The following is a 19,105-nucleotide window of genomic DNA, read 5'->3' as shown; positions in this document are numbered from 1 at the left end:
ACCAGGATACCAGGAAATCTCCCGGTGGGCCCAGGTGTCAGTGGGCCCTCCTGCCCTTTACCAAATGGCCTGCTATATGGTCATTACCTATTTCTAAATGGAAATGAAGAGGAGAAATAGATGGAAGAATAGATGCTAGCATGTACAGTAAATAAAAGAGACTAGGAGAATAAACAGGTTGGGTGAGGAAAGGAGGAAAAATAGTTTGGAGAGGGGGCCTATGATATAAGGTTTTCTGGTGGGCCCCTGGGGTCCCAGTCCAACACTGAAAAAAAATCTGACCACTACTCATTAATTATTGAATGCAAAAAGATAAGAAGGGCCATTTACTAAGTACAGGACAGGGTGCAAAGGGCACAAAATACAGCCATGCATTTGGCACCCTGTTTTGCACAGGTCTTTGTGCTTGAAAATAGGACATTTGATGACTGTGGATGCTGTGGGTTATCATGCCAGTAACAAAACTATGCACCTTTTTTAAGGGTCATATTCACCAAAATGTGAGGTTAGAACTTAATACATAAAAAAAGACTCACATTCTATTCATTCCTATGGGATTTTTAGAAGTGTATGTATCAATTGGTGAAAGTTTTTATACATTTGTTTCTAAAAAATCCCAAAGGAATGAGCAGAACATAAGTAAGTTTGTATGTATTACGCTCTAAACTCCCATTTTGATAAATCTGCCCTTAAGTCTATGCATATAGATGAAGGGGCCACTGGTAGGGGACCTGAGGGTTAAGTATTAAAATGTTTACGATAAACCTGTTTTAAGCAACTTTTTAAATTGGTCTTTATTGTTTATGGTGTTTTCATTAGCCTTCCAGTCTTGCCTCTGTCTGACCTGCAGCTGAAAATGTTATACATGTCAGGGTCACTGACCCCAGCAACTAAAAACACATTGACTTGTAGATTGTAAGCTCTTTTGGGCAGGGCCCTCTTCACCTCTTGTATCGGTTACTGATTGCTTTATATGTTACTCTGTATGTCCAATGTATGTAACCCACTTATTGTACAGCGCTGCGGAATATGTTGGCGCTTTATAAATAAATGTTAATGTAATGTAATTGACTTGCATCTGCACTGTATGGTTTTCTATTGTATAACTTTCTATTCAGCCATTATACTTCTTGTCTTCTATTTTGACTGACACATTTCTCTTGTTTGCTGGGTCCAATAAGCCCGAAATATCAAATGGCTGTTAAAATTCCAAGTCACAGAATGATGAAAAGTTTAAAAAAAACAAAATTCTGATTGGCTGTTATGGGGTATTACAGGGGCAAATTTGTCCAGTTTTAGAAAATGACCCTGTGTGTCATCAAAAGGAGATAATGAATAGATCTACTGTCATTTGTATTACTGTATACACACACACACATATATACTGTACATATATATATATACTGTCTGAAAGGGTTAAATATAATATCAATGCATACATTGATATTCTGAGACAATTTGGAATTGGTCATATTTTATATCTATCTATATCTATTTTTTATTTATGTATATAGATAGATAGATAGATAGATAGATAGATAGATGATAGATGATGATAGATGATAGATAGATAGATGATAGATAGATAGATAGATGATAGATAAATAGATACAGCTATACAATATGACCAATTCCAAATTGTCTCAGAATAACAATGCATGCATTAGACTAAACAGTAACTAATTAGATGAACTACCCTTTCACTTTCAGACAGCGGATCATACAAAATAAGAATGGGAATCAGTGAACGACCCATTCCTGGCCAGTAGATGGCGCTGTCACTGTATGAGCGTCCGTCTTGGGAATCTGAGGTACGTACACTGAAACGCAACAGAAGCAGTTTTGGATCAAATGGCTGCCTGTAGTTTGGTGACATCAGTAGGTCAGGTGACTGTGACAGGGCCTGTTCGTGTGAGACCGGCTAGTTGGCAGTGCTGGAGGCTGAGCGGGGAGGAAGTATGCGTGCTTGCCGGCAGTGGGTGCGCTACAGCTCGGCCGTGGGACCTGTCCTGGTGTAGCCTGCCCTAGGGTGTCTCCGTAGATGAAGCTGTAGTGGCCTTAAGCGGAAGCCTTGCTCCCAGCTCCAGCTGCTGTAGGAGGGAGAGGGACTTGCAGACATGGAGGAGAAGTACAGCAGTAATGTAATGAGCAGTGGCCGGCTGGGGCCAGTAGATGCCCCAGAGTCCAGGTAATATTTGGCTATTGTAGCAGGGTATCCCCCCCATGTCTGGGGCCCAGGCAGCTGTTCCTATCAGTGTCTCTGGGCAACTCATTTTAGTTGTTATTATGGGGGGTGTTTGCCAATAAATCCCCCCCAACCTGCAGTTTTAAGAAGAGATCCTACTCAGTGGCACATTGGCCATAGCTCCAGGTATACGCAAGCAGCCGGGTAGACGCAAGCAGCCGGGTAGACGCAAGCAACCGGGTATACTAGCGGGCATACTAGCAGCCGGGTATACACAAGCAGCCAGGTATACTAGCAGGTATACACAAGCAGCCGGGTATACACAAGCAGCCGGGTATACTACCAGGTATACAAGCAGCCAGGTATACTAGCAGGTATACAAGCAGCCGGGGATAGAAGGAGCCGGGTATAGAAGGAGCCGGGTATAGAAGGAGCCGGGTATAGAAGCAGCAGCCGGGTATAGAAGGTGCCGGGTATAGAAGGTGCCGGGTATAGAAGGAGCCGGGTATAGAAGCAGCAGCCGGGTTTACAAGCAGCCGGGTATAGAAGGTGCCGGGTATAGAAGGAGCCGGGTATAGAAGGAGCCGGGTATAGAAGGAGCCGGGTATAGAAGGAGCCGGGTATAGAAGGAGCCGGGTTTACAAGCAGCCGGGTTTACAAGCAGCCGGGTTTACAAGCAGCCGGGTATAGAAGGTGCCGGGTATAGAAGCAGCTGCCGTACAGCGCTGCATCAGTATCCAGTGTGGCCTCCCACATGCCTGGCCAAACTGTGTTTACTTCAGGAGAATGATTGGCTCATAATAGGGTACTGTAACAAGACAAGTGCGTTGGGGCACTGATGTACTTCTTCCCTTACATGATTTTTGAAGTGTTCCAAATAAAAGTTAAATTGGTCATCAGCTTGCCACTCCACACTTGGTAATAAGCTGAGAATGCACCATTCCGGGAGAATAACACACTGAAGCAGCTACTGTAGATAGATATGATAGATTAGATAGAACAATCTTGACACTCAGCAGGTTTCAGTGATATTTAATAAATTATTCCAACGCTTTAAACACTCTTGGAGACAGGGCCAAAACTAGGGGTAGGCAGAAGAGCCATATGCCTAGGTGCCATGGTGTGAGGGGTACTAAGACCCTACTCGCCTCTTTTCCCTCTTCTAACTCCAGCCCTGAGCTGCCGAGAGAGGAGTTGCAGGGAGGTAGGAAGAGTTGGTTGCGGCTGGAGGCTTGGGCACCCAAGAGAGAGCCAGGCTGCCATTTTGCTGTTTTGGGAGCTGTGTGCATGTGCAGTACAGCAAATGTTCATTTTTCCTGCTCTAAATTCAAATTTTACTCTACTGCACACAGCCTAGATGAGCTGTAAGGGGCTCAGTGAAAGGCAAGAATATGGTGGCATGGCGTTCACTAAACGTATACCCCAGCCAGCATGTTTTTCAGTAAAGAGCACTTGCCTGGGGTCTGAGGTAAGCAATTATAATGAATAGTTGTGATTGACCCTTTCCATCTAATTTACAACAATATTAAGTTGGCCCTATTGTCAAAGGCTGCAGATGGGTGAAGGATGGGGTTTGTTTATACAGAGGCTTCTCAGTAGAATGATAATTTCAACCACCTTGTAAGAAAGAAGAAGTTGGAGTGGGACTTACTGACAGTCAGACTTTTTCATATTCATTGAACTCCAGTAATTCCTACAGCTGGTAAATCATGCTATATTTTTTCCTTTTTATTTTACCATTGTTTTCTTATAAACAAAATGAATGAACCTCCTGTGATATTACTGCAGTTAGAAATCAAATGTCACATTGCCTTATGGTTTTTGTATTTCCCCCCACAGGTTAACCCGATACATTGTGCTCCTGTGCTTCACAAAGTTTTTGAAGGCTCTTGGAATATTTGAATCTTATGATCTATTAAAAGTCGTCCACATTGTACAGTTTATCTTTATATTAAAACTAGGGTAAGTCTGGATGGCTGCTCCATGGCAAAGTTACAAACTGTTTTGCATCTCATTTATGTGGGGTAAAAATTCTGTTTCTATCTTATGTGCTTTGTTTAGTATTTAACCCCTTCCTGCTCAAGCTGGCTGGTTACAAGTGTGCAGAGGTCCTTATTGCAAGGGTATATTTGCAGCAAGGGGGCTCATCCCGATTACTACTGTTATGTCCAATTACAGCTTCCAAAGCTTACAAAAACCTTGCCCTTTTTACTTGTTCATTGTCCTTACTTCCTTGTACCAAATTGTCCCTTTGACTCCAAAGAAAGCTTCAAGGTTATATAAACCAATACAAATACATCACAATATCAATTTGCTGCTTTGGGGCCTTAAGTAGCAGCTTCCCACTAACTGCGTGTTTATATAATAGTCACTACTTTCTGGGGACTCTGCTGACTTTCTTTATCCTGTCTCAGGCTTTGCAAATTACCCCTAAGGTCCACACTAGGCCTTAGATTGCAGGCTATGTATATCTTGTATATGTTTCTAACGCTGTCATTCTTTTTCTTTTCCACTTACAGTTCTACATGTTTTATGGTTTTGTTTCAAAAGCCATTTTCATCTGGAAAGTCAATTACAAAACGGCAGGTGAGTGATTTTACAAAGACATGCAAGAAGTCTTGTTAATACTACTGGCTGGTCACTTTCTGGAATATTCTTTAAGCATCGGTAAATGTGCAAATACCAATTGTTTAGACTTGCCTGTGAATGCCAACTATACTCTAGAGCTGTAAGGCCTTTGGTGCACACAAAAGCTTTCAGGAAGAACTGTTGCAAAAACCATTCCGCTCCTGAAGCCGTTTGCCATTCCAAATGAACAGAAAACACATTCCATATGGCAGATACTGCTGCTGTCAGGCAGGTTTACATGGCATTTCAGTTGCGTACAATAGGCCTAAGATTTGCTCCAATTCACTCAGCAGCATGGAAAATAGAAATGTGTAAGTGCCAAGCTATATCCTAACCTTGTATAATGGTAACTTCCCTATGCAGCATGCTAAAAGTTTACTGATTATTGATGGCTGAGGCACAAAGACAAGGCAACTTATTTGATAGTAAAAAGAGCAAAAGAATGCACACCACCTTGCAATAATGAGTCCAAACAATTATGATCTTTAGGCTAGTGCCACACCAGGCCACACAGTGGCACTGGCACATCAGAAAGCAGTTAGGAGCATAGGGGCTTTTCTGCAAGCCGAGAATCTGCCTGGTGTGGCACTAGCCTTAACATGCAGAACTAAATAATGAATCCAATCCTTTAATGACTGCATACTCCCTACACACAGATAACCCCCCACCCCATATAAAAAATGAGGCTTTACATCTCTGCATATGAATCTTAGTTTTGTCTTTGTTGTTGAACATAATTGTTAAATACTTAAAGTGCCAAACAATGGAAGGTTTCTTAAGAAATATGACAATAATAGTGCCTGTTTTATGTGCTTGGATAATTCATGTAAGGGAAACGTCACCTCACGACTTCTCTCTCATTGAGTAGTTAATACTACCATGGGCATTAAAATTTGCCTGTTACATTATTTTTTTTCACAGCATGGCAATGTAGTTGTTAGTTGTTCATAGTCTATCCTCTGGAACACTGGGAACTATTCACATGCCAACACAAATGTCACTCGTTGCCAGTTTGCCCTGTAGTGCAGACTAAGGACTAGGGTGGATTTTATGTTGCCATGTAGTTGCATGCATTAAATGGTACTGTATGTTACAGCTCAAATGCAGTTTACTTTGCTGTAGTATGTTCTTTAAAAGCAGATTCAGCTAATAACTTTTTTGTCTTGTATTTTATTTCTTTCAGTGGGTCAGTATTGTAAAACATGCTTTTGTAAGCTGCATTATCTCACTCCTGTGGTTCTTTGGCCTGACGCTCTGTGGCCCATTAAGGTAATCACATTATAGCATTGGCATAATACTTCCCAATCTTTGAACCAACTAGTGAAATCACAGATATAGTTTATAGGCACCCTGTTAAGACAGCACATTTCTTATATATCTCTGTGTGAAGTCATGACAGGCAGCAGTTTTTGTTCAGAGCCATTGTGCCATAGGCCTAATGAGGCAACACAAACACGCCTCATAGATAGTGACATTCTGGGTACAAATATGCAAGTTAGGAGCTTTGATTGGTGGGATCACTTATTTGTACCTGTGATTCTCAGATCACAACTCTTAACCTGTGATTGAGCTGTTACAGCTGGCATCAGAAGTCATGATATGATTGCACTAGTTAGTGCCCAAAACACCAGTGAATAACTATTTAAGGGGTTGTTCACCTTTAAATTAACTTTTACTGTGTTGTAGAGAGTGATATTCTGAAACAGTTTGCAATAGGTCTTCACTTTTTAATTTGTGGTTTTCAAACTATTTAGCTTTATATTCAGTAACATATCCAGTTTGGAATTTCAGCAGCTTTCTGGTTGCTATGGTCCAAATTAGCCTTGCAACCAAGCAGTGGTTAGAATGAGAAAGTGAATATGAATAGGAGCAGTAAACCAGATACCAACTTTCCACTTGCTGGTGGCTCAAACCAACAAAATAAAAATTCCCTTAAAGGAACAGTATCCAAACAAAATCAACTTATGTAGAATTTTTTGAATATTCTTTATTTTTCCATTTTTTAACAAGGGATAGGTGGGGGTACAGAAAGAAAAGAGGGGGGGGGGGGAACTTATGTAGAATTTAGTCACCTTTTACTTCACATAATAAACATACATAATTCATTAGTGACTGGCCAGTCTACTTACAATCAATAAATAATACAATAAAAAAAACCTTTTAACAATAAAAACACAAGCTAAAATACATACAATTACTGCTTGGACCCCTCAATTCAAACAAAAAAAGACCAATTGTATAGTTGCTAAGAACTGGCCATTCTATAACATACTAAACATTAACATAAAGGTGAGCCACCCCTTTAAATCCTTGATTTTACGCTCTCTGTGCCATCACAAGCAGGTGTTAGTATGTGGTAGGGCAGAGCTTTGAAACTGACCCATGAAATCACCCCTTGTTTTTTTTTTTTCATAGGACCTTGCTGCTTTTTGAACATAGCGATATTGTAGTCATTTCATTGCTCACTGTGCTTTTCACTGGTTCTGGTGGAGGGCCATCCAAGGTATGTGCGTTTCCCGTAACATTTCTTATACACCAAGGCAATGTTGCTACATGTTACTGCCAATTGATTGCTGTGAGTTATTAGACTTGGACAAGTGTTGCACATGTTCTGGCAGTTCTAATATGTTCCATTTCGTGTTCCAATAACAGTCAGTAGCTGCTGGGAGCTGTTGAAACAGCAGGAGAATCGCAGCTGTAGGATCACTGACCTATAGAGATTTTTATTGGTAACTTTTTTATGTTATTTTTTTCTGTCCCTCACAGACTCGGGGAGCTGCATTTTTCATTATTGCTGTTATATGCTTGCTGCTATTCGATAATGATGATCTAATGGCGAAAATAGCAGAGCACCGTATCCTTTTCAGAACCAGGATTAACCATTTATGTGTTCTCAAGTGCTATCAAGTACACTTAGACTAAAATACAGTTTATTAAATTTACTGTTCTGCCTGTGTTTTTTCCTTACAAGTTCTGAATTAGCTGAAGGGCACCATGACAGTGCACTCACACACTTTCTGTACAGAGCTTTTTTTCTCTTAGGAGTTGCTGACCATAAGGTAAGTGTTCAGAAGTATAATATAGTATAGATATAATTGTGTGTGTGTGTGTATATATATATATAAGTCATATGAAAAAGTTTGGGAACCCCTCTTATTTTTGACCATTCATCCATGCAAAATCTCTCCAGTTCAGTTAAATTACATAAACAGCCTGCTTCAAATCATCCCATAGATTTTCCAGTCTTTGTTCCAAAATGACTGTGGCTTGCCTAAATGAGCTTTTGCAAACAACAATCTCAACAATGGCATGAGTGCAGAAAGGGTACATAATATTATGTCACATAATAATATGTAGTTTTTGAAATGGGTTCAGCCAAGTCTGAAACCGGAAACACTGGGGTTCAGCCGAATCTGGGTTGGTGCGTCTCTTCCACATACCCACATTTTCTGCGGGTACCTGCTGTAGGAGCTAATGGGCCTGTTGAATTAGCACTACAGAAGTAAATATTTTTAAATGACAAGGAAACCCTGATTCACTGGGGGTGCCAAAGACACCCACCACCTCCCCTAGTAAATGCTTTTTTTGCCCTTGCACCCTGGCTGATGCAATGGCTCAGGGTGCAGGTACAACCAAAAGCTTTTTTTGAGCTTGGGGCAGATTGTGTTTTTCCACAGGCTAAGGGCTCTGGCACACGGGAGATTAGTCGCCCGTGACAAATCTCCCTGTTCACGGGCGACTAATCTCCCCGAAATTGCATCCCACCGGCGAAAATGTAAATCGCCGGTGGGATGGCATACGCGGCAGTACGATTTCCCTGAAATCGCGGAAGTTTCCTCTCAAGGCAACTTCAGCGATTTCAGGGAAATCGCGCCGCTGCGTATGCCATCCCACCGGCGATTTACATTTTCATTTACATTCGTGTGCCAGAGCCCTAAGAATCCACCCTGAACCAATTAATACATCTGTCCTTATCCTCTAAGCTCTAAATTGCTTTAATCTCTATTATGGTCAAGTGTTTTGGTTGCTAATTTCTCTCTGCCCAAATGTATCTATTAATCAAGTTTATCTGTTTTCTTGTTGGTTTCAGGGAGGAGTACTGTTGCTTGTGTTGGCTTTATGTTTCAATGTTGGTTTTCACACAGCTTCCAGAAAGCTATCTTTAGATATTGGTGGCGCCAAGCGTCTTCAGGCATTGTCTCACCTTGTCTCTGTAATAATACTGTCTCCATGGGTCATCATCCTTTCTGCAACTACCGAGGTAAAAGGGATATCAGTCTGAACATGCAATTATTTACCTAGAATTGTTTTAATATCCGATTCACAAATATTTGTGTATGTATATCCTAATCAGTATTCTACAGCAGGGCTGTCCAACTGGAGTCCCAACAGGCCGAATGTTGCCCTCCAAAGAGTTTTTATGGCCACCGGTCTAGTCAGTGTCTCCATAGACTTCATTGGATGACATAAGCATATGCACAAGAAATATTCTGCCCACTATATGTTATAAGTCGGACAGCACTGTTCTATAGTATACACATATTGAACACTTAAAGTATGGTGTGCCTTTCAAACTGTGACCTATTATTAAAACAAAGAATTTAGTAGCTTTAGGGTGAAGACACACAGAGCTACTTAGTAGTAGCTACTTGTCATGGCTAGTAAATGCCAGAAAATCCCCTGCCATAGACAATACTTAGAATTGCCTCTGCTAAAACACACATAGAGACAATTATCAGTAAATGATCAGAATTGTCTATTTTTGTAGTCATGACTAGTAGCTCTGTGTGTCTTTAGGGCCGTAGCAGATGGGGAGATTATCTCCCCGATATGCCATCCCACTGGCTTGAATGTAAATCGCCGGTGGGATGGCATATGCGGCGCCGCGATTTCCCGAAATTACGGAAGAAGCCGCATATGCCATCCCACCAGCGATTTACATTCAAGCCGGTGGGATGGCGTATCGGGGAGATTATTCGCCCGCGACAAGGGAGATTTGTCGTGGGTGACTAATCTCCCCGTCTGCCACGGCCCTTATTGAAGACACATGGGGCTACTAGTAGCAGCTACTTGTCATGGCTACTAAAATAGACAATGCTGATCATTTACTGATAATTGTCTCTACGTGTGTTTTAGCAGAGGCAATTCTCAGTATTGTTTATGGCAGGGTATTTTCTGGTATTTAGTAGCTGTGATAAAGTAGCAGCTACTAGTAGCTCTGTGTGTCTTCACCCTTACCCTAATTGCTACATAAACCAAGCCAGAGAAGACAGGTAACTTCTGTGTGCTTAAAATATTTAAAGAGGAGCTTAGCTCCAAATTAAGGCAGGTTATTTTAATGGCTTTTATGGTGTTAGGCTGCTTTGCTGCTTCACGTCATTTGAGATTGCATGGTACACTGGCTGATGTGGAAGTGAAGGGGAGCCTCAGTGCCTCTTAAAGGGACTGTTCACTTTTAATAACTTTTAGTATGATGTGAACAATGAAATGCTGAGACAATTTGTAATTGTTTTTTATTTTTTGTGGTTTTTCAGTTTATTTTTTTGTTCAGCAACTTTCCAGTTTGGAATTTCAGCAGCTATCTGGTTGCTAGGGTCTTCTTTATCTTAGCAACCTGGTAGGGGTTTAAGTGAGAGAACGGAAAATGAATAAGAGTGTATCTAAATAGATAAGGAATGAAAGTAACAATAACATTTTAAGGCCGAAGAACAATAGTTTGTTTTCTGCCGGGGTCAGCGAAGCTGCAGAGATGTAGACAAGAAAGGCCAATGGGATGGATACCTGCATCTTGCCACCTTAAAAACCTGTTACCTTTTTTTTTATTTTCATTTGGAACCTAAACTACTGACCCTAGCAACCACACATTTGAGTTATAAATGATGAAATACATGTTACCTTATTGCTGTTATAGGCTCTGCTGTTTGTTCAAGTGATATTTCGATGTAGGTGTATATTTCAGTCTCTCAGAATTAATAGTATTTGTTTAATGTTTTGCCAGTTCACTTGTTGATATATTGTCCCATTAATATTGGCTTCTGTCTTATATTTATTTCAGAGCAAAATAGAGTCCTGGTCTGCACTCATAATGCCTTTTATGACTGTCATTTTTTCTGTCATGATAATGGATTTCTATGTAGAATCTGTTTGTTCGGTTAAAATGGAGCCTTCAAAATGTGCGCGTTATGGGTCCTTCCTCATTTTTACTAGCGCACTGCTGTTGGGTAATTTCTGGACTCATCCAATAACTGACCAGCTTCGGGCCATGAATAAGCCTGCGCACCAGCTTCATACTGAGCATGTGCTGTCTGGAGGTGTAGTGGTCAGCGCCATCTTTTTCATTCTGTGTAAGTAGTACCTTTTTGTAAAGTTTATCCAATGATTGTGTTTATATAAGGAATATCTTAATTGTGAATTGATCACTGCTTTCCACGCACAGTCGGCATAGGGCAGGCAGAGTATGGCACGCACAGGCAGCATAGGGCAGGCAGAGTATGGCAGGCACAGGCAGCATAGGGCAGGCAGAGTATGGCACGCACAGGCAGCATAGGGCAGGCAGAGTATGGCACGCACAGGCAGCATAGGGCAGACAGGCAGAGTATGGCACACACAGGCAGGGAAGAGTAAGGCAGGCAGAGTATGGCACACACAGGCAGCATAGGGCAGACAAAGTATGGCACACACAGGCAGGGAAGAGTAAGGCAGGCAGAGTATGGCACACACAGGCAGGGAAGAGTAAGGCAGGCAGAGTATGGCATACACAGGCAGCATATAGGGCAGGCAGACCCTACATAAAAACTCACCTACATTTTATTCATTTCTATGGGGGTTTTATGAAACGTTTTAACTGGTGAAGTCTAATTTCACCCATTGATTTATACGCTTTTAAACATCACATAGGAATGAATAGAAAGTGGGTGAGTTCTTATGTATCAAGCACGAGTGATGAGCAAATTTTTTCGCCAGGCATGGATTCACAGCGAATTTCCACATTTCGCCATTGGCGAATTGATTTGTGAAAATTAGTCTCTGAAAAATTTGTCGCAAGTCAGAAAAAGTCGCGGTCGCGTCAGAATGGGCGTCATGTGCAACAAATGCGTTTTGTGTATTTTTCACTGTTTCGCGAATTTTCTTGCTTAACAAATTTTATGGCGAAGCAAAAGATTCGCTCATCGCTATTATGCTCTAAACTTACATTTTGATCTGCCCCTTAGCCTAAATGCCCTATCATGCCCTATCACACTGAGACTAACACACTCTCCTTATAGTTAGATCAGGAGCCAAGCTACCTGCCTTAATACTTTTGGATTATTGAATTTGTATCCTGTGATTTTGGCCCACTGTACTTGGAACCTTGTTGTTTGTTTCCTATTCCTGAATACTAATGTTGAGTTTTTGCAGCTGCACAAATCCTGGCATCCTCCTCAAGGAAGGGACAGAGGGGCACGCTGGTTGGTTACTCCCCTGAGGGCACGCCCCTGTATAACTTCATGGGAGATGCCTTGCACAATACTTCACCCTCCATGCCCAGGTTCCTGAAAGATTCCCTGAAGCAAATCCTGGAAGAGTACGACTCCAGACAGATCTTCTACTTCCTGTGTCTAAATCTGGTCCGTTCTTCCTCTGGTCTATGTGCAGTAATAAAACTAATATAGATAAGGGCTGAACCTAGTAGATGGTGTAGATTACAGTCAATTCATTTATAAAAGGCATGACTAAGCCACTCATGGGCCCAAGACAATGGCCTGCTGACATAATAATTTCAAGGTTTGGCCACTACCCTGGGACCAACTTATGGGGGTCAGCCTTACAGATTTGGAACTACTGCTTTAAGGGCACCTGTATTCATTCAAGTAATTACTTGCCACACAAGGGCATATACCCTTTCTGCTATGTCCTACATATATCCTTTCTGCCATCTTCTACAACCAGTCCTAAAGGGATGCCAAGCTGGATCTGTGTGCTTGACCCAATCAGACTGGCTAAGTTGTTCTTAGTCCATTGTGTGGGTGAAGCTTTTTTTTTAGGTCCTTTTTTATTAGTTTTTTTTTTACAATAATAAAATAAAATAAATTAGAACCTTGGTGGGTTACACGGTTGTTATAAGTTTGCTGGAACATAGCATGGCTTTACACTTAATAAAATACGTTTGTTGGTGTGGATGAGGCTTTTAGAGATAAGCTCTACTAAATGAGTTATGAGTCTGATAACAATGGTAACACTTTAACCCATTCAATGTCTGTAGGCTTTCACATTTGTGGAAATCTTCTATGGAGTATGGACCAATAGTCTGGGCTTATTATCTGATGGATTCCACATGTTGTTTGACTGCTCTGCATTAGTGATGGGCCTTATTGCTGCATTAATGACTCGGTGGAAAGCAACTCGAATCTTTTCCTATGGGTAATGTGCATTCATACATTTATGGCTATTAATACCGTTGTTACCTAGTTTGTTGCTTGTGATATAGGAGTTTGTGTCCTCTGTGTTCCTGTTCCAAGATTTGTGCTATATCAAACCATTTAATTAGTTGGAATGTACTAGTAACCAATTGGTACACCACAATATAAGTCTTCTTTCCTGTTCTTTTAGGTATGGTCGGGTAGAAATTCTGTCTGGATTTATTAATGGGCTTTTCCTGGTGGTTATAGCATTTTTTGTTTTCATTGAGGCTGTGGCCAGGATATACGACCCTCCGGACATCAATACAGACATGCTTACTGTAAGTACAACAGGTGTTTGTAGGTACCAAGTGCAGTTCATATTGTAGGGCACTAACAGAGCTTGCACTATTGAGCACACTGTGTCCCAGCTTGCCCATAATGCATATGTTTGTGGTATAGTATCATGGGATGTGCCGTCCTATCTACGTCTTGTGCATAATGCGCTAGCTGCAGGGAACTTGCTCATTATGTGCATGTGTGTGCTCCAACATCACACTGGAAGCTGCCTCCCGCTGCAGGGGCCACTGTACTTGATAGGGTGCTTTTGTTACAAAAAAAAATATATTTCTCCCTTCTGGAGTGCAGGCAATAAGTGATAAGTGCTGTTTAAGTTACAAGGGGAACCTAAATCCTGTTTTAGCATCCTACAAAAGACATCCTTTTCTCCACTTTCATACAAATCGCAGTTTGCCACTAGCCTGATGGTGTAGGGGAGGGGGTTCTGTACTGGTGATCTGTTTATCAAAAAAGTATGTTTAGCTCAAGCACTATTCAGTGAACTCATGTTGAACTTGGGGATATAGTTTGCTATGAACCCATTTAGTGCCTGACCCTGATCGAATGTATTCAGTTGACATTGTTTCCTGCATTTAGAGCCAAATTATCGTGTGTGGAACTAGCCAAAGTAAAATATTATACAACTGAAAGGGGCTGGACTGCATTTTTTGTACAAAATGTCTTTGCATTCTTTGTAGGTATAGGTGTGTGTATATTTTTTGTCGTGTAAGTATAATCTTTGTAACCATGTGCTGTCTTTTTCTTTTTGATAGCCTGTCTCAGTTGGAGGACTGATCGTAAACCTTGTTGGTATCTGTGCTTTCAGCCATGCTCATTCCCATGGGGCTGCTCGAGGAGGGTGTCCTTCTCATGATCATGGCCATTCTCACCACGGGCATGGACACAGTCATGGGCACAACCATGGTCACTCACACAGTGACCACGGCCATAACCATGGACATACCCACAACCATGGACACTCTCATGGGTCTGCTGGAGTAGGGATGAATGCAAATATGAGAGGTAAATGCATGTTCTGACCTCCATGTTAGTCCGTTCTATCTAGTCACTCCCTTGTCATCTGATATCTACAAATCCTAGCAGATGTGGCATAACCTATAAAAAGGCTGTAGAAACAAAGGCTTTGTCTTTTTTTCACATATAAATCCCATTATCTACTGAAGATTGTATATTCTGAGCTGTAGAAAAAACATAGAGCTAAAAATGGAAAAATTAACATTAAAATGTGTAGATCTCAATGATCACTTTCCATTTCGTAGGTGTGTTCTTACATGTACTGGCAGATACACTTGGCAGTGTTGGAGTCATTGTATCAACCATCCTGATTCGACAGTTTGGCTGGCTCATTGCTGACCCCTTATGCTCGCTGTTTATTGCTGTCTTAATATTTGGCAGTGTCCTGCCTTTGCTTAAGGATGCCTGCCAGGTGATTCTTCTGAGGATACCACAAGAAACTGAAAAAGGAATAAACATTGCACTTGAAAAGGTTAGAGCTCCGCATACCTTGTTTATTATAATAACCGTATCATAAGAAATGGCTCCCCAAAGGCTAATTTACGCTGGCCCCCACCATCGCTATTGTCTGTCCTGACAAAAGCGTAACAGACATTAGTTAGCACAAAAGCTACTCCTGTTTAAGGCTAGGTAGCCTTCAAGTCTTGAGATGGAAGCACTGAATTTATTTTATGGAGAACAATATGGGACTGTAAAGACTAATGTGGTTTAGACTTTTCTACCAGAGCGCTAGAGATTAGCACAGTATAGTCTGTGCACTTCCTGTTTATAAATGGGCCAGTGCGTTTATTTTCTTGAACTTGATGGACTCTGGACTCTTGGATCTTTTTTTTTTTAGCCCTATGTAACTATAATGCAACTGTGATGCATCATTCAAAAGATCCCTCTGTAAAAAGAAACCGTTATAGATACACCTAATAAGGTGTAAACCCAAGCACTGAAATACTAGTCATGTGCCAGTTATATTAATGCAACAAAAAAGCAAATGGCACTCGGCTATTTTTGCTCCGAAACGTTGCACCTCCGCAATAAATTTTTAAAGGGTTTTTCCCTTGTAGCCCTGAGTGCCATTTGCTTTTTTGTTGCCTTGTAGTTTTGGGAGGGTGCTGATCCCTCTTGCACTGTGCACCTGGCGTTCAAGTTTGGAGAGCTAGGGTGTGCGGAAACAGTCTCTATTGTGCTTATCCAGTTATATTAATGATCATATATAAATATAATTTTATTTAAACACTTTTTTTTTCTTCCAGATTTCTAACCTTGACGGTCTAATCTCCTACCGGGATCCACATTTCTGGCGCCATTCTGCCTCTCTAGTTGCAGGGACTATACATGTTCAGGTGATGTCAGATGTTGTAGAACAGAGGATCATTCAGCAGGTAAGTGCACTTTGACTAATGTGAGCCTGAAGCATTGGTTGTAACCACAATAAACACCATATTCTCCCCAGCCCCTTTTAGCCAGGTACATTTTGGTTCTGCTCCTGCCCCAAAGTTTGCCTTCTCCTGCCTTAATAGCACACAGAAGTTGGTTGCGATCTTTTGCAAATTAAAGGGGTGGTTCACCTTTAACTTTTAGTATGTTATATAATGGCTAATTCTAAGCAATTTTTCAATTGGTCTTCTTCCAACTCTTTGCAGTTTTTAAAGGTAGTCACTGACCCCAGCAGCCAAAAAACTTGCTCTGTGAGGCTACTTTTTAATTATTGATCTTGCTTTTTGTAACTTTCTTTACTATTCAGGCCCTCCCATATTCATATACCAGTCTCTCTTCCAAACTACTCCCTGGTTGCTAAGGTAACTTGGACCCTAGCAACCAAATAGCTGCTGAAACTCCAATCAGGAGAGCTGCTGAACTAAAAATAACTATAAAACTACAAATATTAAAAAATGAAGACCAATCACAAATTGTCTAAGAATATTACTCTCTACATCATACTAAAATTCAATTCAAAATTTTAATTCAAAGGTGAACAACTCCATTAACTGTGCTGTATTTGCAGAAATGCTCAGGCTTCCAGAAAAGTTTTTAATAAGGCAGATGAGGTGGGTGCAAACTTTTTGCATTTTAATTTGTATATTTTTCCCCATCAAGAAACTTTTTCATCCCACCCAGTGGCAAAAATGCTCTGGGTAAAATTCCAAGACACTTCTTCACCTTTGCAAATTGGAGCTCAGCAGTCCTTTACTGCATTATAGAGCCAACTAGTTCCTGGCTGCACTGCATCCATCCACACTAGGATTAATATAGAGCTTGGTGGGGCACTTTTAGTTTTGCTTTGATTTGGGGCCTTTTGAGACTTCACTAATTTAACTTAAATATACTTTGCTTACTTATTGGACTCAAGTGTAAAACATGTAAATAGAATTGTAGACTTTACACATGATTAGCTGTAAAGAACAAGGCTCCCTTGAACATTATAGAGATGCACACTGTTCAGCTATAGGCTCAGCAGAAGTATTGACAATAGGCACTATAGTGAAACAATCTTTTCATACCTACACATTTGTGCATTTATTTTTCCTAGCACTGTACCCACAATTAGAAGCCCTTTCTCTCTCTTGACTTTATGTATATGACAATTCTGGTACTTGGGCAGTAAAGAGTAATTTTTACCTATAGTAGGGATTGGTTTAGCTTATTTTCTGTACCAGATCTAACCTATTTATCAATGCAGGCTCACAGGGGCTTGAGAGGACTCCTATCCAAAATCTTTTTATTCTCCTATCTTTTTCTGTTGTAGAAAAGAATTCCAGGGACAGAAAGCATTGTAGGTGTTTTTTGTGTTAGAGTGAAGACTCGAGGAGCTACTAGTAGCAGCTGCTTGTCATGGCTACTAAAATAGACAATGCGGACCGTTTACTGATAACTGTCTCTACATGTGTTTTAGGAGAGGTCATTTTCAGTATTGTCTATGGCAGGGGATTTCCTGGCATTTAGTAGCCATGACAAGTAGCTGCAACTATGTAGCTTTGTGTGTCTTCACCCTTATAATGTATATATATTTAGGAAGGTTTACAGATACCAACTGCCCATATGAAGCCAGCTGCTTTAGCTCTTTGCAGTTTGATGATTGTACCCCAGGTAGAGACACTTAGTTGGTGTATAAGATTGCATTTTGTAATATAAATGTCAGTGTGCTCACCTCTGTCTGATTTTGATGACAGGTTACATCCCTTCTAAAGGACGCGGGAGTCAACAACCTCACTGTGCAAGTGGAGAAAGAAGCCTACTTCCAGCACATGTCTGGCCTTAGTACCGGATTTCAAGATGTCCTTATCATGACCAAACAGATGGACACTATCAAATATTACAAGGACGGGACTTATATAATGTGACAGAAAACCAGAACTTCCAAACAGTATTTATCCGTCTTTTGTCCAGGGAAAAATAAACACAAACTTGTACATAAATGTACAGATATAAGACTTTCTATAAATTTGGATTTTATAATTCATGGTTATTCTGTCCTTTTAGAGACTGAATCAGGATGTTTTATATATATATGTATTATGGTAAGAATGGTTCTGTTCTTTATTTTGAAATAATGGGATTGAGATGGGGCTTCTATACTGTGTTTTGTCTTTGTATAATAAATCTTGTGGTGGCCACTCCTATTAGAGTTGGTTGATTTCACCATTCCTACAGAGTTCTGTTTACGTAGTGTGTAATAAAGATCATGGGCTATCTTTAAATTAACACAAGAAACTTCATTGATAAAGTATTTTAAATAAACCATGAAGTTTTGGGTGCTTGATTTATGGCTCAATGTATCTTTGTATGATTCTCCTATCTCTGTGCCTTAGGGCTGATGGCCAGGGTCCTTTCAATTAAAACACTTGCTGTGTATTTATGTTGCACACATTTCACATTTGCCTGTGATTTTAAAAACATATCATTTGATTAGGGCCGGTATTACAAATTTACCGGCAACGTAATTACCTGGCCTTCCCCACGAATTTGCCCCATTCACCCCAGGTATACCTTTTCAATCTATTGTGTCATCATCCCACCCCCTTTCATCATCCCTCACCACTCTTAATCACGTCCTGCCCCTTTTCATCACTACCCACCACACTGGACAGTAAGGTTTTTTGCAAATGCAGGAATATTATTATTATTTCTTATGTGACATCCCTGTTCTTGTTTTGGTAGCAGACACGATCACTCATGAGGATCCTACGTGGTTTCTATTAATAGTTGAGGAACTATTTTTTTTATTACTTATCCTCCTAATTTTCCGTGCCCCTCTTTAATTTATATTCCAATCTCATTTAAACCACTGCCTGATTGCTAAGGTAAATGAGATTCTGGCAACCAGATAGCTGCTGAACAAAAAGCTAAATAACTGAAAAACCATAAAAAATGACAACCAATTGCACATTGTCTCAAAATATCATTGAATATAATACATCATACTAAAATTTAATTTACAGGAGAACAACCACTATAAGTCACTACGTATTGTTCCTTAGTACAGTAAAATATTTTGAATAGAAATTCTGAATGACTCTTCCGCCGTGGGGTCTAATTTCAGTGATCC

The 19,105-nt window shown here is 40.6% G+C and overlaps 1 protein-coding gene across 2 annotated transcripts; it reads left to right on the top strand.

Moving 5' to 3' along the window:
- The first annotated feature begins 1,871 nt into the window (after positions 1-1,871).
- slc30a5 (solute carrier family 30 (zinc transporter), member 5) lies at positions 1,872-18,319 on the top strand. Of its 2 annotated transcripts, XM_031899676.1 has the most exons (17): positions 1,872-2,188; positions 4,025-4,147; positions 4,705-4,771; positions 5,997-6,082; positions 7,229-7,316; positions 7,580-7,667; positions 7,796-7,872; positions 8,904-9,074; positions 10,869-11,157; positions 12,212-12,420; positions 13,056-13,213; positions 13,403-13,532; positions 14,304-14,553; positions 14,811-15,037; positions 15,813-15,941; positions 16,531-16,607; positions 17,730-18,319. In XM_031899676.1, exons 1-17 carry the CDS (start codon positions 2,118-2,120, stop codon positions 17,743-17,745), a joined length of 2,256 nt encoding a protein of 751 aa, XP_031755536.1. In that variant the 5' UTR covers positions 1,872-2,117; the 3' UTR covers positions 17,746-18,319.
- The last annotated feature ends 786 nt before the right edge of the window (positions 18,320-19,105 follow it).

The sequence above is a fragment of the Xenopus tropicalis genome, chromosome 1 (genome assembly GCF_000004195.4).
Source record: "Xenopus tropicalis strain Nigerian chromosome 1, UCB_Xtro_10.0, whole genome shotgun sequence".
Taxonomy (NCBI): domain Eukaryota; kingdom Metazoa; phylum Chordata; class Amphibia; order Anura; family Pipidae; genus Xenopus; species Xenopus tropicalis.
This window is presented reverse-complemented; position numbering and strand designations above follow the sequence as displayed.

Excerpts from the sequence above, each read along its gene's own strand:
- slc30a5 (XM_031899676.1), top strand. The coding sequence starts at position 2,118 with ATGGAGGAGAAGTACAGCAGTAATGTAATGAGCAGTGGCCGGCTGGGG. Across the intron at positions 7,873-8,903 it reads TAGGAGTTGCTGACCATAAG|GGAGGAGTACTGTTGCTTGT; the intron begins GTAAGTGTTCAG and ends TGTTGGTTTCAG. Across the intron at positions 11,158-12,211 it reads CGCCATCTTTTTCATTCTGT|CTGCACAAATCCTGGCATCC; the intron begins GTAAGTAGTACC and ends GAGTTTTTGCAG.